The sequence below is a fragment of the Dermacentor albipictus genome, chromosome 3 (genome assembly GCF_038994185.2).
Source record: "Dermacentor albipictus isolate Rhodes 1998 colony chromosome 3, USDA_Dalb.pri_finalv2, whole genome shotgun sequence".
In the NCBI taxonomy this organism is placed as follows: Eukaryota; Metazoa; Arthropoda; class Arachnida; order Ixodida; family Ixodidae; genus Dermacentor; species Dermacentor albipictus.
This window is the reverse complement of record NC_091823.1, coordinates 36,544,079-36,570,559: the sequence shown is the minus strand read 5'-3', so window position 1 is coordinate 36,570,559 and position 26,481 is coordinate 36,544,079. Positions and strand designations below refer to the sequence as shown.

At 44.5% G+C, this 26,481-nt stretch overlaps 1 protein-coding gene across 1 annotated transcript in view; it reads left to right on the top strand.

Moving 5' to 3' along the window:
• Positions 1-26,194, top strand: part of LOC135902467 (protein Fe65 homolog) — a 29,146-nt gene extending 2,952 nt beyond the window's left edge. The window contains exons 4-11 of the mRNA XM_065432562.2: positions 200-413; positions 4,428-4,738; positions 6,308-6,313; positions 15,114-15,343; positions 17,449-17,621; positions 18,360-18,481; positions 19,378-19,561; positions 23,442-26,194. Coding sequence (XP_065288634.2) covers positions 200-413; positions 4,428-4,738; positions 6,308-6,313; positions 15,114-15,343; positions 17,449-17,621; positions 18,360-18,481; positions 19,378-19,561; positions 23,442-23,516 — 1,315 coding nt within the window. The 3' untranslated portion in view covers positions 23,517-26,194. The remainder of the gene's footprint in view (positions 1-199; positions 414-4,427; positions 4,739-6,307; positions 6,314-15,113; positions 15,344-17,448; positions 17,622-18,359; positions 18,482-19,377; positions 19,562-23,441) is intronic.
• The last annotated feature ends 287 nt before the right edge of the window (positions 26,195-26,481 follow it).

Here is a 26,481-nt window from a genome sequence, read left to right as displayed (position 1 = left end):
CCATCACATTGTGTTGCTAAAGATGGTAAGGTGTAGCTGTTGGCAATTTTTACTTCACACTTAATTTTGACTTCACTTTTGGTGGATGTTTTCTTAAAGGAACACATTAGGATGGTGCAAGTGCAATAGCTTTAAGAAGGGTGTATGAGTGTATTATTTTTCCTACCTCAATGAAGGATGTGTTTGCATGTGCATACAGGCTTTCAGAGAAGGAGGTGGATGAGGCAGAACAACAGGACCTGCCTGAGGGCTGGGAGCGCCACCTAGATGACGACGGGCCCTACTATTGGCACATCCGCACTGGGACCATCCAACGTGAGCGACCACGAGAAGGTACCAGTCGCTCTCTCCCAACACCCGAAAGCCGGCCACTGCTCCCACAGCCACCCGAGCCACCGGCTGCTCAGCCACAGGCAAGGCTCACAACAATGCAGTGATTAACCTCGTGTTCGTTAACCCTTTCACTGTAGGTTTATATAATTTTGTGCTCCTCCAGTGTCGTGTTTCTTTCTTGGATATTATAAAATGAACATAATGGTTTATCTTTGGTTATGCAGAAGCAAAAAATGACACGGATAATGGCAAATGCTCTCTTGGTATGGTCTTCACATTCCTATCTGATGTCAGTGACATGGCGGGACAGAAACGCGAAAACGTACTGATAAATCTGTGATACTGAAAGGGTTAAAGGTTCCTCCACTTGGCACCCTACCTAAAGTCCAGAAAGTGCAGCTTGGCGCTTCCCCTTTGATTTAACCCTTTGAGGGTCAAAACCGTAAATATACGTTGCTGTGAACAAGTCTTGAATGGTTAATGTCATATATTTACGACGCCGTCTGCATGTTTGAAAAATGCACAAATTTTTCAACTCCTTGTTGCCCAGCAAGTGCTGCCACCCTCTGGGGATACAATGCATTTTTCTTTCACTCCATAGTCCCTTGGTTTTCATTACACGACTTGTTTGCACCGGAGTGTCGGTGACTGCTCGCAGGTGTACGGCAGCTAGTTTTGGTTTCGTCTCACACATTGTTTCTATTTGTTCTGCTCATAAAAACTGGTGTCTGTATGGTTTCTTATCTCTCAAACGGTCACCGCTAGATGCTCGCTCGTTTATTGTTCACAGTAGTGCAGTTACATCAATTCACAGGTGGATGCTGGTAAATACAATGGATGTCGCTGTATACGAATGATGCTGCAATGCCTGCATTTCTTTTCTTGATACTCGCGAAAACTCCCTCTTGTTGATGATGGGATGAAGGATTACTGCAAGTTTCTGACTCTTGGTTTTTCTTATCGTTGCACAATCATTGAGTTTGCTTGCGTGTGCTCACATATACAGTTCAATTACGCGATTGATGTACACGCCAGACTGATGCAAGCGGCTATGGCATCGGCGCTGTTATCACCCAACACCAGAATGGTACCGAGTGCGTGATAGCTTACGCCAGCCGCCTGCTGTCGGTTGCTCTTCTGCAAGTGAGTCGAGCAGCGATTCCTTCAATGAAGACTACTGCCTGAGTGCCAAATCAGAATACATCTATGCCAGTGTATCTACTTTTTAATTCTTATTATGAGTATCTATGCAAGCCCATCTGTATTCACGAATAAACAATGCATGTTGACCATGAAAAATATCTTTTGTCACTTTATGGTCACTCTAAAAAAACATTGTGGTAAATTGTTTTTGCAACAGGTCACTTTGAAGATTTTAAATCTGCGATAAAAGGAATTGACCTTGGGTGGTCACATTTGACGAAAGAAATGGACCCTCAGAAGGTGACCAAGAGCCATCCCTGTAGATTAGTAATGCTAGTCAGTGACTCCATGCCTAATACAGGGTGCATCAGAAAATACTTTCTGAATTCCTTAAAATATAGGAAAGATGTGATAATTGGGTGATTTATCCACTTTGTACTCGCCTCATGTTCACTTGACAGTGAAGCATACACGGTCACATCACTCAGGGCTGTCTGCTAAGGGTGAGACAGTTGTGCTCTTCAACAGTTCAGTTTCCGTTTTCAGTATGAAATTGGGCGGAATCCACTAAGCTGCTGAAATTTGCAGCATCAACCTTTTGCGTTTCTTTAGTCGCCTATGTACCCTTCGGATGATGAGTTATAAATCCCTCATTAAGATCAATTGTCGGCTTATTCGGTTAAAAAGCTAATTAGTCTAATTTTCGAATTACTTGTCTGAGTAATACCATGAGTAAATTTTAAACGTACCCCTCTGTGATAAAAGCAATACTGAGGAAACCAAATTATGGTTGTTCCTTCGTTTCAAGGAATTTCAATCATGTTTTCAGAAACAACTTGATATTGTAACCACAGAGTTTCCCACTAAAGTTATTAGGGGGGAATCTGCAGCTGCTGTTGTTCGACCACAATGGGAATTATCGGTAATACGATTGGTTAATTCAATACTGACCAAAGGTCCCAGTTGGCATCCGTGCACTTCTATGGGCCCTTTCATTATTTTGATCGTAAATTTGTCCTTCGCCAAATAATTTGAACTTGACCAATCATCATGCACACTCCTGACCCGTATGGTGTCCCCACTGGGGATCCTTTTACTGGCAGCAGCTGTCTCGGCAGAGCTTAAGGGATTGTGAATGCATTGAACATACGTCGTCTGTCAAGAACACCTATTTTGGCCTGCCCTTAGGAGTATTTTCAATCAGTAGCAGTAACTCAAAATGCCTGATTACGATATTTGTTCTATTCTATCAAGCTGCCCCCCCCCCCCCCTTCCCCAAGAACACGGAACAAAAAACGACGTTCGCGGCATTGATATGCTTTTCTGCATAAGCGCGGCTGTACTGTGGCAGAGCTGACTTTAGGAAACCAGCCACCGCTGTGCTACACATGCCATATTTACTCGATTCTAAGCACCCCTTCTTTTTCACGATCGTGGTGCCCAAAGTGAGGGGGGGTGCTTAGATTCGAAAAATCTGGAATGACCCCCCCCCCTCCCTCTTTTTGCTGCGACATCACAACAAGATGGGTGCGAGAAATAACATTTTATTTTGCAAACATTCAAAAGAAGAATCGGTGCACACAGTGAACCCACCACTTGTGTCAGATGCTCAGTTACTATTACTGCCACTTGAGTTTGTTGCACCGCTTGAACCGCCGCTCTCGGTATCCCACAGCAGGTCGTCTTCCGTTCTGTCGAAATGGTTTGTGATCAAGCAGTTCTTAAACGATTTGACCACAACGTCCACTTGGACCCGCTTCCAAGCGTCCGAAATCCACTTTGCAATGGTTGATGGGGACGCTTTCTGTAGCTTTCGCCATACATCCATACAGTCGTGCCACGGACGCCGTGCCTTGGCTACGTGCGCTTCCTAACGAATAGGGGGGTGCTTAGATTCACATGCACACGTTTTTCCCAATTTTTTTTAGAAAATACAGGTGGGATGCTTAGAATCGCAAAGATACGGTATTAGACTCTTGTACATTCTTCTTGCAAAAAAAAAAAAAATCGAGGGCACGTTAGATTTCTGCATTCTTTAGGAGGTTTAATGTTATCTCTACGTTAATTTTCTGCTTTGCACTCATAGGTTGGCTTTACTGTGTAGTCACGGCAGCTGCACTGGCACTCCATGGAGTGCAATTCATGCACCCCACAATATTTTGTCAGTGAGTGTACTATCCCTTATTTCCACACTAGATGAAGCGCTGTACTGGAAGTGTGTGTGGATTCTAGTGCCAGATTTACCTCTAGTCATTTTTGTGTCAAATTCTTGTGATCATAACCAGGCATTCTCAGCTGCTTCTGGAAAGCGCTGGAGTGGAGTCATGTCTTGCAAGCAGCTCCTCTTTAGAGAAATTGCAGGGGAGCATTATTGTAGCAGAATGCCTACATAATTCGAGGCTAGTGCTGTTATTCAGTGTTCGGAAACAGTTTTTAGTTGCATATTGGTTAATACATGGGTTTATGTTCATAGCTAGATATTTTGCAGGTTTCATACAAATTGAGCAAAACCTGTGACTGATCGCAGCATGTGGGTTACCATTTAACACTTTGTGGAGAAAGGCATTAGGCTTAAAGAAAGGGTATAATTGGAAGCATGTATTTGTGGCACCTGATGGCACAGAATGCAAAGCTGCAGCTTGTTGGAAGATGTACCACTGAATGAACTCTTAGGTGTTCAGATATGAAGTGTGTCCTGTTTGTAACAACTACTGGGAAAATGCTCTTTAAGTGCATGAAGCATTTTGTTTTATTGAGATATGACAGGCTAGTGCCACATCTGAAGCGTTTGTTCCTAACGTTTGTCCATCCATCAGAAATTTTGTAGTTCTTGTGAAAATGATCTGTGTCATAGAGAGGAACCACCTCTCCTATGTCTGCTGCTTTATGAGGGCAGCACAGTGCTCTTCTTTTGCATCATTCTAACTGGAGTGTACTTCAACTGCATGCAGGAGGACTGTATAGCTGGTGGCAGCAGCAGTGGGGAGGCAATGCGCTTTGCCGTGCGTTCTCTAGGCTGGTCGGAGATTCCTGAGAGTGAGCTGACACCAGAGCGGTCAAGCCGGGCACTGAATCGCTGCATTGTGGACCTGTCGCTTGGCCGAGGGCTTGACGGCGTGGGTCGATGGGGCGAAGGGCGATCCCTGTTGCTTGAGCTGGACGGTTTCCAACTGCGCCTGCTGCGGCCCCAGGATGGCACAGTGCTTCACTGTCAGCCACTGCATGCCATTCGTGTTTGGGGCGTTGGCAGGGACAACGGCCGGTACATTCACATTTGCTGCCTTTTTAAAAATGTGCACACGAAAGAAAGCTGGAAGGCAGCCCTTAGTATGCTTTTCTGCTCTGACATAAGAGTCTGAAAGTTAGTGGAACAAGCAACTAATGTTTTTTTTTCTGTATGTGGAAAAGCCAGGAGGTGTCTTGCCGAACTTACAAAGGGGTCCGAAAAGTTATCGAAATCATTTACCCAAGATTATTGACACCACAAGGAAACGTTAAGTTGCAGGGGGATGTTGATCTTGCATTTTCGTTTTTATTCGGAGAAGGCAATGTAATGAAAAATTGAACCTGTGCTTTCTTTCCTTCGTTGAAGGGTTTCCCAAACTTTTGCACTTCGGAATAGTTTGCCAGGTTACAAGTACTGAAGAATCGCTGCTCTTGCTCCTCCTCAGATATAGTCTACAACCTAGCTATAACAAAACAATTTTACAGTGAAACAGTACGGTAATTGCAATTTTGGTTGTCTTCAATATTTTCAATTACATTCCCATTTAGCAACAGAGGGAAGCAAGACTTGTGAAGTTGCCTTTGCATCTCAAACATGAGTTGCTTTCAATGTCTGTGAATGCTTTTATGAAACACTGCATTCAATGTCATGCTGACTGAGGCAATCAGCTGAAGTAAACTTTTACATCCATGCATACTACATTGATACCCTTCACACTAGTTCATGGGATCTTTTAATATATATAATTATTCATCATAATGTCATAATTTTTTCATTTATTTCGTATGTCGACATGGTTCTTATTGATATGAAGGCTAAATTTGTATAAAAGAGCAAAGCAGTTTAACTAGGCACATTCTTGCCAGACTGTTAGCAAATACATGTATGCAAATGAATGTGCTATTCACTGTGCATTACTGGTTGGAAAATGAAGTATGTATGGCAACAGCATTGTCTTTTCATTTGCATGATGGAAGAGAAGATAAACCACATTGTGAGTAATAGCATGTCCGAAGGGTGACTTTATGTATATCAGACATATAGACTAGCACAGCTTAAAGGCCTACAGCAGCAAAATTTTACATTGGCTAAATTAGTTACAAATGAGTTGTATACACAAATGAAGCTATCTTGGCAAAGCAGCAGGGCATGATTTTGCTGGTCATGCAGAAGAGCCGTGCATTCTAGGTCACATGCCACTTATGGCAACTGGTAATGACAGTGGGTTTCTCTTTTCTTTTCTGTTTTTACCTACCAATTTTGGTATCAAAGACAGCTATCTGTGCAAGCTTTTTGCAATGCGTTGACTCGTATTGCAAACTTAAAATTTTGCATGGAAGCTACAGTATCTGAAAGTAGGCTTTTTACGGAGTTAAAAATTTCCTTGCAATTGCCCTTTAATAACAGGTAAGATTGGGCCAGTTGGTATTCCATTGCATAACTTCTGTCGCACAATGAAATAAAAGTCACAGAAGGCATGAGACAAACAAAGTGTTTGCCGTTGGTGTGGAGGAGCAGTGGACTTGCACGTCACTGTCTTGTGAGACTTGACACTCCTGTTTCTCTTTTCTTTCTGCTGCCCTGGCTGCCCGCTGCTGCGTACAGGGAGCGGTGAGTGGACACTTCTCTTACGAGATTGCTTTTGGTGCTTGTCCCTTTTTCTATAATTGTGGCATTGCTGTGATGATTTGTGCAAAGCTCCAGTTGAGTTTATCACGCAAGAATTTACCAGCCAATCTGATCAGTCAGTTTTGCATGACAGAGCATTGTGATGCAAGTACCGAAAGGCTTGCACAGACTGAGCTCTTTGCGATGCAGTTGTAATTGACGAAACTGCTATCTTGAGTGGTCTCGTCAACCCCGTCTGCACCAAAGCAGAAACAACAGCTGGCATAAACCATGTTGCGACCTTGGCAAACCACAATGGATTTGGCTTTGTTCTTGTTTACATTCTCAGTTAATGGGTGCCAATTTGTTTTTGTTTGTTTGTGCTTGCGTGTGTGTGTGTGTGTGTGTGTAAAATTTATGTAAGCAGGACACAGAAAACACACATGAACACTACAGCATTCATCATTCATCTGTCTTTTCCTTCTCTAGTTTATCTGCTGTTTCTTTTTTTCTTAGTCATGTACCAACCAGCCTCCTATGAACAAAATTGTACCATTTTTGACTAGTTGGTGGATTACTTGAGAGTGTATTTTGGTTTCTGTAGATGACACTTACTATGTTGCTATGCAATCTGAGCATTGTCAGGATTGGGGGCTCAATCCCTTCGTCCGTGGTCCTTTGCCAAGATTGGAGTACGGCATGAATTCGAAGGTAGCTGGCCCATGCCGTCGTCCAACTTATTTACGCTGAGATCGTTGATGAAGTGAAGAACTGCTTCTCATCGAGAACGAGGAAAAAGGGGTTTATTTACAGAAAATTAACTCAGTCTAACATGACTGTTTGAGAAAAATAGTATTAGTCCAACAGGACTGCATGAGAGAAGTGAACCAGTCTAACATGACTGCTCAAGAGAAGTGCCTCCAACAATCGCCCAACCACAGTTTTTATACACTCGATCCGCTGGTCCTACGACGCGGCGGCTGTTCGTTTACACACCACCAACTCGCAGCTGCTCTCAAGACCAGTTTTCAGACACAAAGGCACACACATTCCGAAGCCCAAGCGACGGCGTTGAAGGTGGTGCCGTTCCGGAAAATCGACGCCGCTCGAGGGACGCTCGTTGTTTTGCAACATGCTGAACCGTGAGAGCGCAAAAATAAGACGTTCCCGCGGTAGCTTCTTCAGGCGTGTCAGATCAGCGCCGCGTTGAGGAACTCTGGAATCATTGTCCACACACCAAACTCGTCTTGTCACAATGTCGAAGCGGGCTGGAGGAAGGCGGCGGATTCCAGCGCAAAGGTCGCTTCTTTGAACGCCTCGCAGCTGCAGCGGCGGAGAGCGGGAGGTGCGCGTCTTGCACCCCTTGTCGTAATCGGGTGGCAAGGTGACAATCTTGTTGTGCAACCCGCCGTTCTTTACAGCGCCTCCATGGCCCCAAAAGTCTCGACTGTCTAGCGCTGACAACCGCTAGGCAGGAAGAGAACGGCTGCTGGTCAGGGGGGGATTGATGTCTTGGCTCGCAGCGACCACTTGTGCATTGATGTCACCGCCCCAAAACATCCAACAAGGACAGGCAACTGCAAAATGAACCCCACAACACGGCTCTGCGCCGAGATGACGTGCATTGGCTCTCACTTTAGACTCGCTAGGCTTCAAAAAAAACAACAACAACATAAGTGCAGAAACAAAAAAAAATGCTGCATTTCACTATGCCAATTTCTGAAGCGAATTCCTGCTGACAAATTCAGCAATCATGGAGGGAATCCTGCTAAATGAGAGGGGATCTTCTTCGCTTAATAAATTTAACACTAGTAACCCTAAAATTTAGGCGGGACCCTCAAACGCAGAATTCAAATTAGCCTGCTCAAACCATCCGCATTGCTATGCAACTTTCCCTTCTTATATCTAACGGAGAAGTTGTACTCTTGGAGAGTGAGGCTCCATCGGAGCAAGCGGCCGTTTTTGTGTGACATTTGATTGAGCCACGTCAGAGGACAGTGGTCGGTCTCGAAGATGAACTTCGCTCCGTACAAATAACACGACAACTTCTGGGCGGCCCAAACCAAACAAGCGCATTCCTTCTCTGAAGCGCTGTAGGCTTCCTCTCTTACATTTAGTTTACGGCTGGCGTAGAGGATAGGATGCTCCTCGTTATCGTCGCCGACTTGACTAAGTACCACGCCCATACCTCTGTCGCTTGCGTCGCATTGAACTATGAATTCCTTTGTGTAGTCTGGCGCGCGAAGCACAGGGCGAGAAACCAATAGCGTTTTCAAACTTTGGAAAGCGTTCTCTTTGTCCTTATCCCAGTGTACGTTACTCGGTGCTCCCTTTCGGAGGGCGTCTGTTAATGGACTTGCCAATTGCGAGTAATTCGGAATGTACCGTTGATAGTACCCCACAAGTCCCAAAAATGAACGAACGTCCGTTTTCGTGCACGGCTGAGAAAAATCTCCAATCGTAGCTATTTTCAGCTCAGCCGGTCGTCTCATGCCCTGACCAACAACATGGCCCAGATAAGTAACCTGCGAACAACCAAACCTACACTTTTCCGCTTTCATCGTTAAGCCGGCTTCCCTCAACCGTGAGAACACCTGTTTGAGGTGCGATACGTGTTGTTCCCAGCTGTCCGAAAAAATGGCCACATCATCAAGATAAGGTAAGGCGAACTCCTGCAAGTCCTTTAGGACAATATCCATTAACTTAGAGAAGCTAAACGGCGCGTTCTTCAGCCCGAAGCTGAGTGCGAGAGGGCGAAAAGTGCCTACAGGCGAGATGAATGCGGCATAGCGGCTGGCACTTTCGGAAAGGGGAACTTGCCAGTACCCCCGCACGAGATCTATAGTTGAAATGTATTTAGCAGCGCTAACTCTTTCAATTCGTTCCTCAATGTTGGGTATCGGGTACAGCTGATCCCTAGTGATCGCATTTAACTTCCTGTAGTCAACACACGGACGAGGGTCCTTGTTAGGGGTTTCTACGAGTATTAGCGGTGACGTGTAGTCACTCTCAGCGGGCTCAATAACTCCCAACTCTAGCATGCGCTGTATCTCTGCCTCCATAATCTCTCTCTGTCTTGGAGACACCCTGTAAGGTTTTGATCTTACTGGTTCGGCAGAGGTCAGCTCAATTTCATGCGTTATCAGTTCGGTTCTACCCGGCCGATCGCTGAATCTGTCGAGATATTCCCCTAACACCCTTTTTAGCTCATCTAGCTGCTCGGGTCTTAGAGCATGCGAGCTTACCGAGTGTTCTACTACTTCTTCTAGGCCGATTTCAGAGTTGGAGGTTGCCCTATCCTCCTTAAACTTGGTACCAATGCCATCCGGCTCTTTGACAGTATAGTTAACGACTCCGCTCCGCTCTACATACGGCTTCATCAAGTTACAGTGATATATCCTCACTTCCTTCCTGCGACCGGGCATTCTCAAAGCATAGTTAGTTTCTGAAAGTTTGTGCAACACTTTAACGGGCCCGTCCCAGTGAACTTCGAGCTTGTTCTTTCTTGAAGGTTTGAGGATCATTACCTGGTCTCCGGCGTTAAACGTACGAAGCCTCGCATTCCTGTCGTAATAGAATTTGGCGTTCTTTTGAGCTAGTGCCATGTTCTTTCCGACTAGTTCTTGGGTTGCGCTTAGCCGTTCCAGTAAATTTAGCACGTATTCAACCACGGTTGGACTCTCCCCTCTTTCCTCCCACATCTCTCTTAACATTCTCAGTGGAGAACGGAGTGTCCTCCCATACACTAGTTCTGCTGGTGAGAACCCTGTCGCTTCATGTGGAACCGTTCGCAAAGCAAACAAAGTTGCCGGCAGACAGTTCTCCCAGTCCTCCTTGTGCTCGTAACAGAGCGCACGCAAAACTCGCTTAAGCACCGAATGCCACCTCTCTACACTGTTTGACTGAGGGTGATAGACAGAACTGTGTATTAACTTTACCCCGCACTTTTGCAAGAATGTGGAAGTCAGTGCGCTCGTGAATACTGACCCTTGATCTGCCTGAATTTCGGCTGGAAACCCAACTCGTGCAAACACTGTCAAAAGCGCGTCTACTACTTCAGTGGAGCTGAGCTCTTTCAAAGGGATTGCTTCTGGAAACTTGGTAGCCGGACACAGCATGGTAAACAAGTACCTGTAGCCTGATTTTGTTTTTGGAAGAGGCCCTACCGTGTCTATTACAAGCCGTCTGAAAGGCTCTGTTATTAAGGGCACTACCTTCAGTGGAGCTTTCCAAGTCTCTCCTGGTTTACCAGAACGCTGGCAGGCGTCGCATGATCTTACAAAGTTTTCTACATCTTTGAAACAGCCAGGCCAGTAGTATTCCATAAGCAATCTTTCCTTTGATTTGTTTATGCCTAGGTGGCCGGACCACCCATTTCCATGACAAAGACTCAAAAGGTCCTCCCTATACTTAGTAGGTATGACTAACTGATCTAAAATCCTACCCTTTCGATCTCTGTAATGCCGATACAACAATCCTCCTTTCTCATGTATCGTTACGTTGCGCCTAGCAATGCCTTCTTTAGCTGTGTCCCGTAATTTAGCTAAGCTCTCATCATTCTTTTGCTCAGCTGCCAGTGACTCTCTATCCACGCGTAAGAGTTGATCAAAGTTCTTTGAGGCCGGTGATAATAACGACCCTGTCTCGCTTGGGAGCGCGTCTGCATGCTCTTCCTGCAGGCTAGAACTCTGACACTCTAGGGCTACGCTCTCATTGAGCTGGTCAACTGGCAGGCTCTCCTCAACTGTTCTTTTGTCCGTCGGGCCTAGCTCGGATTCGGGTATTGAAGCTATCCCCTTTTCTGCTTCAGCTGGAGGAGCTTGAGCATTTTCAGCCGAAAGCGCCGCGATCTTACGAGCTTGGCCTCTGGTCAATGCCTGTACTATGCCCTCTCCCAGTTTGAGCCCTCTGTCACGCAGTAACTGATTCGAACGATTCGAAAAGATGTAGGGATACTGCAGTGACAAAAATTTGGAAACTGCAGCCTCAGTCTCTAGCTCCCCGAATGGTCCACTGATTTTGACTTTGGCCATGGGCAGACACACGCTGTGTTCTTCTACAACCTGTTTTATCCATGCTACTTCTCCGGTGAAGTCCTCTACCATCACGTAAGACGGATGGACAATGTCCAGCGTGGCGGCACTGTCTCTTAGCACTCGGCATGGTTTTCCATTAACTTGCAGGTCGTGGAGATATGGACTTAAAAGTTCCATATTCTCATCCTTTTCCTCCACGTAGGAAAAAACTACGCTTGGCTTCTCGCAGTTTACAGCTATATGTCCCAGTTTGTGGCATTTGTAACAGCGAATTGGTCTGACAGATTCGAATTTTCTTTTCTGTTCTTTTTGTGCGGTTTCTCCGTTAACTTTCTCCTCGCTCTTTTCTGCGGGCTTTTCCGCCATGTCTACAGGCTCGGATCGTCTAGCTTGCGCACCCTTTTTGAACGGAAATGGCTTCCGCGGTCCATTTCGACCGTCCCAGTTTCCCTCCTCGGCGTTCAACTTTCTACGGGTTGCGTACTCTTCGGCTAATTCAGCCGCCCTTTCCACAGTGTTTACATTACCTCTATCTTGCACCCACAGTTTCACAGCTTGGGGAATGGTTTTGTAAAACTGCTCTAGACACATGCATTCAATGATCATGTCTCTGCTGTCGTACGCTTCCGCGCTTTTAAGCCACTCGACTAGGTTGGCCTTTAAGCTATATGCAAACTCCGGATAGCCCTCGCTATCTTTCTTGCCTGTGCTCCTAAACCTTTGCCGAAAAGCTTCGGCTGAAAGGCGGTATTTCTTCAGGAGACTAGCCTTAACTTTCGCATAATCATATGCATCCTGCACACTCAATCTGGCGATTACTTCCGCCGCCTCACACGGCAACATAGACAGCAACCGCTGTGGCCATGTACTCGGACCGAAGTTCATCTTTTCGCAAGTCCTTTCAAAATTGCTTAGGAACAAGCCTATGTCGGTCCCGACCTCATATGGCTTTAATAGCCTGTCCATGCGGTACGATTCTGCCTCACTTGATCGACCCAGAGCTCCTTCACTTCCTTGAGACAACTCCAAACGTCTGTTTTCAAGTTCAAGTTGCATTTTTGTTATCTCGCGATCTTTATCGCGTTCCTCTCTCTCTCGTTTTTCTCTGTCTCGTTCTTCTCTTTCTTTTTCCCGTTTCTCTCTCTTTTTGAGAAGTTCCAATCCCATTTCAATATCTTGCTCACTGGCCTGATTGGAAATTAGCTCCAATAATTCCGATTTGAGCATTTCCTTGCGTACATCTAGGCCCAGTTCCTCACCAACAATCAACAACTCGTCTCTCAGCAGTGTCCTTAACTCCATGACTGCTGCTTTACTGCCTTGATTCTGCTCTCTAAATCTAGCTAGGAAAACACAACCTAGCTAACACACAACAATCTAGCTTCCCTACTGTTCTAAACAGAACAACCACAAAATGAAGCCTAGAGAGTCAAAGCAAAAACCAAGCACTCACCACAGATACAGCACCATGTCGCAAAGTCCATCTCACCGCTGTCAGCCAGTTGTCAGGATTGGGGGCTCAATCCCTTCGTCCGTGGTCCTTTGCCAAGATTGGAGTACGGCATGAATTCGAAGGTAGCTGGCCCATGCCGTCGTCCAACTTATTTACGCTGAGATCGTTGATGAAGTGAAGAACTGCTTCTCATCGAGAACGAGGAAAAAGGGGTTTATTTACAGAAAATTAACTCAGTCTAACATGACTGTTTGAGAAAAATAGTATTAGTCCAACAGGACTGCATGAGAGAAGTGAACCAGTCTAACATGACTGCTCAAGAGAAGTGCCTCCAACAATCGCCCAACCACAGTTTTTATACACTCGATCCGCTGGTCCTACGACGCGGCGGCTGTTCGTTTACACACCACCAACTCGCAGCTGCTCTCAAGACCAGTTTTCAGACACAAAGGCACACACATTCCGAAGCCCAAGCGACGGCGTTGAAGGTGGTGCCGTTCCGGAAAATCGACGCCGCTCGAGGGACGCTCGTTGTTTTGCAACATGCTGAACCGTGAGAGCGCAAAAATAAGACGTTCCCGCGGTAGCTTCTTCAGGCGTGTCAGATCAGCGCCGCGTTGAGGAACTCTGGAATCATTGTCCACACACCAAACTCGTCTTGTCACAATGTCGAAGCGGGCTGGAGGAAGGCGGCGGATTCCAGCGCAAAGGTCGCTTCTTTGAACGCCTCGCAGCTGCAGCGGCGGAGAGCGGGAGGTGCGCGTCTTGCACCCCTTGTCGTAATCGGGTGGCAAGGTGACAATCTTGTTGTGCAACCCGCCGTTCTTTACAGCATACGCACATACTTTCAATCATTGAACAGTTATACTGGCTCGTATAGAACTTATCAACTGGGCATGCAGTCAACAACCTTCTGATCTTGTTGAATTGGAGCACTGGATCCAGTGCATTTGCATGTAGCACAGAGTGGCTTCTGGTAGCGAGGTTACCCATTTTGATTGTAATTTGGTAATGCATGCTGTGTGTGGGCATGTGAGCTTGCATGTCTTTTATATTGCCCAGCTGGTATGGCCACTGGCCACGGCATGTCACTCTTCATATCATCAGTTGTGGAGCTTGATGTGTACACACCTGACACATTCCATCACCACACAGCTAATTCAACACCTTGCAATGGTGCTAAATCGGCAGTTAGATGGAATACATTTTGATCATATGTTCACAATGGCATCACACAGCATATTTGTATTCATTTAGCTTTCCATAATGACTGTGCTGTTATCCCAACAGAAATGCATTCTGTGCGCTTACCATAGGAGACAACCCATGCTGTGCATTTTAGCCATGATAACAATTTGGTTGTTTTGCAGCACCAAATGAGTTTGTTCACATTAGCAGCTGCCGCACCAAAAACATGTTGGAAGTGCATTCCATCTTGCATAACTTCACTCTCCTAGCATAGAGCATCTGGGTTTTTGTCACAGACCTTAGTTTTCTAGATGCTCAGTTATATTGTTAGTAGACACTGAGTATTATAGTTAATAACATCGGAGATATTCTTAATAACTTCAGGAAACCTTGGTGTGTGCAAGCTATTACCATCTCTCCTTTATTTGAATTTTTTTTTATTTATTAGAATAGTACCTACATTTTGCCCATATGGGCATTACAGTGGGGGGTAATTACATAATGAAGGGACACAAAGTAGGCACCACATACATGAATGAGCATTAGAGAAGAAAAATAAATAAATAAAAAATTTAGGCATACAATTAGCACAGTCAACACAATCCGAATGTCAAGGAAAACAGAAACTGTACAATTCAATGATGGGTAAGACAATTGAGGGAATTATGAAACCTACTCTATAGGTGCCCAGCCAAAGAAAATTAGAGCATAATGAGAGCACCAGTAAGCTGCTAAGATAAAATGCAACATACACTGATTATGACATGTCAAAATATGAGTGATAACATTTGCATAAAAAGCAGGTGAAAAAAAATCTCACTTGACTAAAATGGTGAATCAGAAGATCTTAAAACTTGTGGTCTGATACTGCCTGCACAATGTCAGTGGGCAGCGAATTCCACAGTGTGATGGCGCGCAGAAAAAAAAAAAAAAGAAAGAAAGATTGCTGGTATATAGTTGTGTGTGCAAAAATTTATTTTATCTTGAAGGGGTGGTCATAGCATTTTGGACTAATCTATTAGCATTGTGGACTAATCTATTCCGAAAAATACTTTTAAAATATGTGATGCAAAAATCTGAAGTTACGAAGATTATGTTCACACCTCTGGCGTTTAATATCTTGCAGGGACTTTGCATATGTAGCACGTGACAGCGGCACAAGGCGCTTCATGTGCCATGTCTTCCGTTGTGATATGCCAGCACGCATTATTGCCAATGCCCTGCGAGACGTCTGCAAGAAGATGGTGCTGGAGCGAAGCCTCTCCGATCCATCTGGTGACAAGCGGGCAGCACCTGCGGAGCCTCCAGCTCGACGTGTAGGCTCTGCCCTGGACCGCCTTGCCAGCCTCTCAATGGGTGAGCTTTTGTTTTCCAACAGCGATAGCCGCTAGGCATTGAGATAGATGTTTTCATTGAATAGCAACCGACTGAGTGCAGCTCCCATCGCACGTGACATTAAAATGGCTGTGCTTGATTGTGGGAGCAGGTGCTAGAGGAAAGTTGCGATCTGGGCCAGTTGGTACATATTCTTGAGAGTTAAACCAGTCAAAAGACGAAGAACAGAGGAGAGACATTGCACACACAACGATTGGACTAGTTACAACCGTGCTTTATTAAAAAAAAAAAAAGCGAGCAAGCAAGCATACGCAGCAGCAGAGCCAAACCTCTGCTCTTCTTTTGGCTCTTCTGCTGCGCATGCTTGCCTCGTTTTTCTGGAAGACATTTCTTTCTTTTTTTTTTTTTTTCAATAAGGCAGAGTTGTTAGTCCAGTTGTTGTGTGTACCACATCTCTCCTATGCTGTTCATCTTTTGACTGGTTTAATTCTCAAAAATTCTGGAGGAAGTGCTTGCATAAAACATGCCGTGATGGCTCAATGATCATGGCATTCTATTGCTGAATATGAAGTCGCGGCTTCGATTACCAGTTATGGCAGCCACATTCTGATGAGGGAGGAATGCGTAAACACTTCTGTACTTATATTTAGCTGCACTTTAAAGAACTCCAGGTAATCAAAATTAATCCTTATCCCTCCACTACGACATCTCTTATAGCCTGTGTGCGTCTTTGGGACAATAATTTTTCATATTTTGATTTCATTTTTGCATGAAAAAACAACTCGCGTTGGGGTACTCGTGTTTGAAATTGGCCTCACAAGAACCACGAAACATTATGAAAGTTCTGGGTGGTCAATCAGGGCCTGGCAAGAAAAGAGAAAAACATTTTGGTTGGCTTAGATATAGGAGCGCATAGATTAATGGTCATTTTAGTGTGCTCTAAGCATTTCTACTTGTGTGGCTGGAAGGTGGTTCCCTTAGACTTATACAAATGGGCTACGTGGAGAACAGGTGGGGCTTTTTGTCACACTTAACTCGGTTGGGTTTGCTAGGTGCCCGGCAAGGCATCGCATGTGTGTTCCCATGTCAACAGAAATTCAGGACTTACACAATCATAAAATTGCTAGATGATATCCTGAGATGCACCGTTACGGCTTTTGATTTCTGTAGTACTGCTAGCCTCAGTACACAGCTTGATGATTCCTGGTATCTGAGCATATCAACAAGGTGTGAGTGACTGTTGGCACCATGGTGCTGGCAGAAACTGAATGCATCTTCTCCGAGCAAGGTGAAATTAGCTTGCTTATATTTGGTGACATTACACTGAAACTTGACTTCATCAGATATCATTTCAGTACTATACTTTTCAGATCAACAAACCCTTGCAAAGTCACTTGCCAATATTAAACTTTTTTACGTTATTTTCACTTGAAGAAGCTCTCACTTGACCAAACATTACTGGCAATAGCCAGTAAGGTGGTCAGTTGGAGCAGAAATGCTGCTCGGTGTTAGTAGTACAAATTGTTGCATTTGTGTTGAGACTAGGTATAAGAGAGATTGGATTCTAGTGCACCGTCTTTGAGAGTGGTCATCGTAGTGTTCCTGTGAGAAGCATACTCTTGTGCAATGCGATTAGTCGAATCTGCACTCACAAAATTTGTACTGTATCTACCCTTCGATAGAGCTTGATCAGCAATGAGAAATCGCTCTTGTGTAGACACAATTTTCAGCAAAACCTTCTCATCATAGTTCGGTGCAATTTGTTTTATGTGTATTTCACCGACCATCACAGACATCGTTGAATAAGAATGTCTAGTGGCACACATATTGCTACAAGATAATAAATGCAGCATTAGTCTTGCAGAAGTATGCTGCCACTCAGTGGTACATCTGGCACAGAGTAATATGTGTTAATAAACGTACAGTATTGTCAAAACACAACACAATAGCCTAATTGCTACGCCTAAACTGTAGATAGGGTGAGGAATGCTCAGTTTCTTTAAGGTCCCTTCTTGTTTGTTAATTTGAGCTTTTGGTGTACTGCAAGGGCTGTCTTAATGCAGTTTTCATTGTTCTTTGTGATCTTGCATTTTGTGTGACAACCTCTACCACATTTTACAATGCAGAGGAGGGTGTGGAAGGGGGCCTGCTGCGGCCCATGGAGGAGCCGCGCAAGGTGCTGCGGGCCCTGTACCTGGGCAGCATGCCTGTGGCGGCAGCCGCTGGCATCGACCTGCTCAACGGGGCCATTGACACCCTGCTCGACCGCGTACCTCGCGCACATTGGCTGCCCGTACAGGTAGGCTGCCGGGGTGTGCGACGCGGTGCCTGCCATGGCAGTCACGGCAGGTCATGATTCATACTTTTGCGTTTCACTCCCCGACATTATGTGTTGTCTGACCATCGTTGCGGTAAATGAGGTCAGAGCCGGTGCATTTGCTGAAGTCTTCTGGCTTTTCATACAAGGAGCTTGTTTCCCAGGCTTTAGAATAAAACTGGTGAAGCAAGTGTCAATTTAGTGTACTCCTTAAAAGCATTAAGGCACTTGAAATGTTAAGGTGTTGGTGGCAGTACAAGTAATCTTTCAAAGGCAGTAGAATGTAGCACAAAGAAAGCTTGTAGTTGTGGAACTCATGCTTAGCGCTGGCATTTCAAGGCTTCATGCACAAAGGTTTGATGTAAATTCTTCTATGCATAAAAGCAGTATAGCTACAACAAATTTTAAATATGCAGTGCTTTTACTTCAGCGGCACTTGCTGTTTTTTGGTGTCCTTATGCTGCCTATTTATTTTAAATGTTCTTTTCTTTGGCAGGTAACATCCGGTTCTAACATGTCGTCTGATTTTTGCATATGCAACTTTTTGGGGGGAAGGGATTGAGGGTGGGGAGTTTGCACTTCGACCACTTTAGGCTTTATGTGGCAAAAGCTTGCATACCCTCATTGAATCTGAAATTCGAAGTAGCATGAAACTTTTCTAAACAAGGCGCAAGTCAGCAGGCATTCACCAAGAGCAATGGGGTATATTTACCTTGGCAGGTGGCAGTGGCCCCTTCGACAGTGACGGTGACACTGGATCCAGCGGGCGGTGGGCGTGGCCAGGTGCTGGCTGAGTGCCGTGTTCGGTTCCTCTCGTTCCTTGGCATTGGCAAGGAAGTCACGTGAGTCTTCGCATCAAGAGCTCCTATATAAATACACTGCTTAATAGAATGTGCTGCTGGGATAGTTGGTTCATGCTTGCAGGTTTTACAAGTGCACACATTAGAGGGTGAAAAAAAGGCACAAGACAAACATGATATTGCAAGTTAGTGCTTATCCTGCGTCTACTTTCTTTTGTCCCTTCTAAAGTGTGTGAATGTTCAACCTGCAACTAAATACAGAGGAATAGAGGGAGACATTGTCTTGCTATGTGTTGACTGATAGGGCTTTTGATGGTTTTTTTTTTTTTTTTTTGAAAAACGGGAGGTAAAATAGAACTCCATAGACAATAGAGCTCTTGCGTCTCTTGCAAGACAACCTTTATTTCTGCAACACAGTACATGCTTTTAAGTAGGCACATCAATGGTTGCTTATTGGAAGGCGTGCAACAAGTTTAAAAAGTACATCTGCAGTGAACATGCTATGTAGCCAATTTATGCATTAATGCAGCTACACTCTTCCAGATTTTCAGTGGGACATCTCATTTTGTCGAGTCTGTGGGCGCAACTCTTGCTGCTTCTCATTCATGGTATAAAGCAGGGCAAGGGCAGTCCACGATTGAAACAAACAAAACGCTCCCATTCATAGTTCAGTCCATAGACACCATTTCCAGAGTAATATCCACAGCAGGTGGGTCGAGAAATGGTCTTGGAAACGTGCTGTCCGCATTCATACTAAATACTTGGCAAATGCCCATGCACATGCCCATGCACATTCCCATGCACAGCACATTCTGCAGAACATACTGGAGAAAAGCAGCAACATTCACGAATCTCTACCATGGCTCAGGCTTGTATCTAGAAGCAGGTTATTTGAGAGGCTTCGGTGACAGCGAGTTCGTACTGCTCTCGGTTTGCAGGAATTGTGGCTTCATCATGCACACAGCCCAGGACCAATTTGAGGCGCACGTGCTTCATTGCGATCCATCTGCGGGTGCGCTCTGCAAGACTATTGAGGCTGCATGCAAACTGCGCTACCAGAAGTGCCTCGATGCGCACCGACAAGCCAACAACTCTCCGCCTCCGCAGCAGCAGCCCACTAAGGTGTGTATCCTCTGATAGTTAGTGGCAGTAGCCATAAAGGCTTCTCGCCCAGATGGATCTGCAGCTTTGACAGGCTGCTAAGTTGCTTGCATTGCCTTTTTGTTTCAAATACTCTACATCCCTATGCCCTGCGCCTAGGGTTGCCATCGTTCCCAAGTTTAGTAGGACAGTTCTGACCTCTGTTTTGTTTTTTGTTTTTCTCTACTAATTAACAGTAAACAGACCAGAGTTTCATTTTAGTAGGGATGTCCGAATGATCGAATACCACTGAATTGAATAGTGAATGTTCGAATCATTTGATTCACGAATTGAATATCTGCTATAGTCAGGTTGATCTGCACGGCTGGGTTGATCAGAAGGTACCGGGCATTCGAAAAATCAAATATTCAAGAAATGGAATACTAGATAATTGATTTGAGAATTGAATTATTCAAATGTTCACTACGTATTCGATTATTTGCACATCCCTAGTAACATAACAACATAACATCGCTAACTATATATCTTTAGAAGAAAAAGAGCACTTGATTATTTTCAACAGAGATTCTATCGATAAAAAATATTTTCCAGATCCTCATATAGTAAAACATCATTCATTTGGATTTTATGGTACCGAAAAAACGGCCAAATGAACCGAATGTTGAATTATCGAAAGTATCAAGAAAACAATAAATAAATGCTTGCTATGCCAATCCATCTTCATTTACTGAATAAATTTGCAACCTCTGCTTCTCTTTCAAACAAATTCAAAGCAGAAGTGGAAATTTTCGTCGTCTTGGGACTGATCAGCGCTCGAAGTGGCGAGGGTCCCACAACTGCCGTTGCAGTACTTACTGCCTGTGTGGCTGTGGTGCAAGACCTGGTGTTCATCAAAGTATACGTGCTTTTCACTACCATGTGCACATGCCGATTATTTTTTCGCCAATGAGCTGGTCGGCAACAGATCGTTCGTCCATCGTAATGTAGCCGCAAGTTTGATGCCATCGTGCTGGCCGTGGTAGAATTGGCCTTCGTGCTCGACAGCTTCTGCCATGTTTCCGACACTGTGCGCGTACTGCACTGACTACTGCTCACAACAACTGCTGCAGACAAAACCGTGGTCACTATCAACATGGTAATGAATGGCAACCACATAGTTCTGAAGGAATGCGGCCAGTGTGCATTGAATGGCCAACGGGCCTTGCCAACGTGCACATGGAACTACTTCTTGCCGTAAACGTTACGTGTGAAACCTTAGTCATCATCGACACAATGACGCATGGTGACTACACAGTTATGACTTGGCGCTCGTCTGTCATCTCATTTCTTCCGTTGTTGTGCATATCTGTGCTGTAGTTCACCAATATGTTGTACCAAGAAGCCCAAACAGACACATTAGGAAGGCACGCAACCAACATGCACACTGAGTCAAACTAAACTACTGTTTGCCACAACCACTGCGGGCAAAACGGCGATCGTAATCGCCGCAATCAGGGATGGTGACCATGTACACAGTTCTGAAGGCACATGCAGTCAATGCGGTGTCATGTGCAGCAGTAAATCCTTAAACTCCAATATATACACGGAGCTTTCGGTTTTTCTGTCTTTACAGTACAATTTCTGCTGATGACTATGGTGTTGCGGAATTAGCCGCTTTTTTTTTTTTTTCAGTTGGCCGCTGGTGCTGCTTTTGCGTCGTAATTTGCAGAACTCTGCACTCACCATGCTCTCCTAAGGTTGACGAATTTAACCGGTATGTGGCCAAATACGTCAGAATTAACGAGTTTGATGCCATTAAAGAATAGGCCTGCCAGGACCAAAGGACGAGTCTGCATTATTTTATTTCTACAAATTAATAAGGGTCAAATTAACAAGGTTTTACTGTACTAGAACTGAGCTGTAATTAGTGCTGACATACTAATTTCCGTTTAATAAGAGCAGACCGTACTGCATATTTTGATTTCAATGTACTTAAATTACTGATAGCTTGCTAGACTCTTGTTATGCAATGCTAGGATAGACTCCTGAGCATGTGCAACACCATGCTTTCTTGCTTAAAATTTGTAAGCATTAAGTTTTTGAAAATTTTCTGGTTTTCCTAATTCAATTCAATGTTTAGCTTCTTTTTCTCTTGAATCAGTTCGACATGTGATTCGAAATATGCTACAGTCTACGCTTGTTACAACGGACCCGCGTACAACAGACTTTTGGATATAACAGACCATATTTCAGCCTTAGTTTGTTCTACCTATTTTATTAAAGCAACGCAGTTCGCTTTTAACGGACGATGCTACAATGGACCATCAGCTACAGCGGACAAAATTAGCAGCAATTTTTTTCAAGATCGGGCATATAAAACGGGCTTTTACCATGTCAACACGGGCTGGCAACTGGCTTGCGAGGGTCAGCGAACAATCGCGGCTGAATATCTTGTGCGCGAGGTAGGGAGGAAAGCGGGGCAGAAGCGCGCCGTCGTTCACGCGCGAGACATGGAGAGGAAGCGAGGGAAGGAGGGGAGAGTTCTACTTTGGTGGCTGCTGTTAACGGTGTGGCAGCCGTATCTGCGATGTGAACAAAGTGCGCTTCTGCTCGGGCCTTTTCTTCAAAGCGATCTGCAATGAGGTCAAAGTGCGCCTAGTGCCGGTAGCTTTGTATGTGCTGTGCTTTCAACGTTTAGTTCACCTTGAAGCGAGAGACAGCGCGGAGGTCAATTCGCTCGCTGCTGCTGCACTTATCTTGTTTAATTTGCTATTGCAATCGATGCTTCGCTTCTGGCGAAACTGCGACTTTTTGTTTGTTTTTTGACTTTGGACGTTCGTCACTCACTCTTTGCAATAAAGTTCTTAGACGTTGCGATGAAAGTTTAAGAAGTGAGGTGATTCAGATATTACAGACTTTGGATAAAATGGACATTTTTTGTTGGATTATCAAGGTCCGTTGTAGCGAGAGTCGACTGTATTCGATATTTGCACAGTCCTACTTTTTATAATGCCAAACCGCCCATTTTTACATTATTCTTTTTGTGTTCTACTGCATTGTCATAAACATAAGTGCTGTAGCTTTACTTCTGTTACAAGTCCTAACTATTTGCAGTACCTGTATCCATATTGAGCCCTGTTATCCACACAACTATACAACAACCTTCTTGGTGTACTTCGTGGCGTGGTAGACCAAAACAAATTTTTCAACTTTGTTTCACAAACAGGCATTGATAGAGTCGGTTATTGCCAGCCAATGCTCACTGCTTCCAGCTTTCAGTGCTCAATTTCAACAGCCACTACTGTTGCATCTAACATGAAGTTGTGATTTGCCTTGCACATGTTATAGCACATTAGAAAGTTGCTCATGTGCAGGGTGGTACGTATTGCTGTCTAAGCACCTTCAGTGAACCACCTGCCTTTCGTAACAGAAAGGCATTATTAATGATTTGTCTTTAAATACTAATAATTATTTCAAGTGCTTTTTGTAGCACCCTGTTATCACTGCCATTAATTCTGAGTGGCATTCGGTGTACTTTCTAAATTTGCCTTTCTGGCCAGGTTGTTCCACAAACATGGCAGTCCAAATAATTGTTACCCAAATACAGAGTATGATCTGAGCTTGTCCAAAAGGCGTGTTATTTGCCTCAAATTAAAACACGCACAGAAGGAAGACACATAGGTGGCGGCTTGTCTAATTTACGGCAAAAAAACTTTTTTCAGCAAGCACTAACTAGACCAACAAACAGCTCTGTTGGCGGTGGGGGCTTGTTTAATTTGCGGCAAAAAAAAAAGTTTTTCAGCAAGCACCAACTAGACCAACAAACAGTTCTGTTGAAGCTCGCCCAAAACCCAGAGCAAGTTAAGAAACCAGTTATAGGTGCACAAACAAGCACTGAGTTTGGTGTGGACATCCACTGCAGGCGCTGTCATCACTCAAGGGAGTCCTGGGCAGCATTGTGGGCCGGGCCATGGGTGTCGTGCAACAAGTCTCATGAAGCCCGGCTGTACCGGAGACCACTTTCGTTTAGCTCTGAGTTGAGCTTTCACTGTTTGTTTTTGACCCAGTGCCTGAGCAGGCATGCCTCTTAGTACATGTGTGCTTGCTTTGGTGTGACAAGGTCTCTGTCGCTGGTCGAGGCTGCTGAGTTGGCTATTTGTAAAGCCAACTGTTTGGAATTCTTTAATGTGGCGTCAGAGATAAAGCAGCTAGACGCACTGCAGCTGCTGTGTCACGCTTCGTGCAGCTGCCATGGTGAGATGGTGTTGGCGAGAAGGTGGGAGTTGACCAGGGCAGAAGGCAATAGAGATATTGCACAGCTGGCGTATACTGTGGTGTCTCTCGTAGTTTTAGATGCTTTATCAGATGTTGAACTCTCAACGTGCACCACCTTGCCCCCGACGTTTGGCTGTACAATGGCACACGATGCAAAACACAACCATTCCAGATTATTTGGCTCTCACATCGAGGCCAGACAGCCATGGAAATCTAGAATAGAAGCTAACGCGCTGCCTGAACATCCATAGCTGCGGGGTGCCGCAGCTTTTAGCGAGGGCTACATGTCAGGCGTGGGCTTATTGTCTGTTCTCCTTCTTAACAAAGCATCAACATGTGTGACACTGCATATATGTGATTTAGACCTTTATGTTTTTTTTCTCATGTCTTGGTGCCATTGGGACCAGCTAACTGTTAGTTTGCTTCCTGGCAGTAAGCAATACTGTACCCTGTCTCTCAACTTCCACGCAGTACTGTGGAAACTGTTGAGTGTGATTTGGTACCCTTGCTCCCCTTTCTTTTTTGCTTTTTTTTCCTGTATGGTAAAGTTGTTTTGCATTCAAAACTCAGTGTATGGTAAGCTGCCTGTCGCGATACCACCATTGATGCACGTATGCGAGATAGAAAAGCCATGTACGGCTGAACTTCCACATGGAGCAGCTGAATGTCGCTTGAGCTTTGGGATACCAACATAACCTACTCTTCGACCACACAGCTGTACAACTGCACAGCCCACTTCATGGTGTATGACCAATCTTCAAACAGCAAAACCTTTGGGCAGGCAGATGAATATCTGAGAGGTGTGAAAACAGCATCTATGCTTGCAACACTTGGAACACGATCACATTACATAACTGGCATTTCTTAAGAGTGGTAGCCTTTGTATATCCAAGTTAAAATGGTATGTAAAGCATGTGTCCCATCTCTTGATTGAACCAGCTGTAAGCACCGTTTCTACAGCACCGCAAGGGTCTGCTGAGACAAAGTATAGCCTTGTGTGTTCAATGAGCATCGTGTCCTTGGTTTGGCTAAACTCACCGACTTGGTAATACTGTGCATGCCTGTTACACAGTGCTGTTTGATGATGTGAATGCTAAAGGGATGCTAAAGGCAGAAACAAAGACAAGCTGAATTGGTGAAGTAACATTCCGAAATAACAAATGCACCACTGTTGTTAAGAACAGAGGTCCATTAAGTGGAAAAAAAAAAATTTTATGTAAATGTGACAAGCAGTGCAGCCAAGGACAAGCAGTGCAGCCATATTAGAAATGTATAACCAGCTCCCAGTGATGTATCCGGTCCAGGTAGCAAGTTGTTGAAACCCGTTGACAGTTGTAAAATAAAAAAGTGAATTATGTTTCATTTCGAAATGAAGGAATATGTAACTTGCCCAGTGATGAACCCTGACCTGGTAGCAATTATTTGCATGTAGTCAACAGTTGTAAAAGAAAGTGCAAAGAAAATGTAACATGTCAACTGTTATTGAAGTGTCTAACAGGGAATCTCTCTGATGCAGCCTCTTCAGTGTCAGAGAGATTGGCAGCACAGGGCGGGATTTCTGCACCTTTACAACAATGTAGTGGCCACAACCGATACACACTTAAACTCCATCTGCATCTGTGAGTGATTAAAATTAACATACACATGTGTTGCCTTTATTTGCATTTTTCTCCACAACAAAGTTGTGTCTAGGCACAGTACAAATGTTGAGTGCTAGAAGTACTTAGTTTGGGGCTACTTGATTGGCATGCTTTGTCCTTTGGTAGCATGTTTCAGTCAATGAAAGGTCAAGTAACTTTCCGAGCATGACTTACCACTCCAGCTTGACTTAATGTTTGTCTTTACTATCACTTTTGAGGATTTTCATGCATTAAATATGCCAGCCTTACTTTGCACTAAAGTTACTGATAAGCTGTTGCTTAGTTTGTAAAAAATGTCTCTAAGCTCGGCACCATCGTGGCGAAAAATCGTCCTATGATGCATTACACAAGTGTCTTCGTTGTCAGTTTGTTTAAGTGATTGTTGCTGATGATGCACTGTACTCATTGCATGTACCATGAGGATCTTGTACCATGTCGTTGTCCATTCAGAAATACTGCGTCCGCTCCCAGCAGTCTCCTTGTTTGCTCACTAGGGGCTGGAGCTTGTGTGTGTTTGCTTGAGCAAATGTGTCTGCTTGGTAGCTAACCCACTGCAGACGAACAAGAATCTATTTATTCCTTGGTCACAAATCGCTGTACGTAAGTGCTACAGACACTTCTTTAGAAGTCTAACTTTTATTTTACGAGTTTTTTTCTTTTTACTTATTTTTTGTCTGTTCAAAAAAGTCCTTGTTGTATGGCAAAAAAAAGAGAGAGAGTGAGAGAGTGAGAAGGAAATAAAAGTTTCTTTACAAGTGTATGTTCTCAACTAATTTTATGTCTGTGGCCACGAAAGATGCAGGTTCATTACCTGTGCTTTGCCTCATCATCTAGCCCACAAAACTGTTGCTGCTACTTTGCAAGTACCATGACACAATGGGTCAAACTGGCCTTAGGCATGATGCACATTTGTGACTATAGATGCAAACATAAAACAATAGAAGTAGCATTACGTATTGGCAAGAAGCTTTAGCTCCGGGCCACCTCTGATTCCCATATTCAAATGCATGTAAAAATGCAGAAATGCCTTTCTGAGACAACTAATGT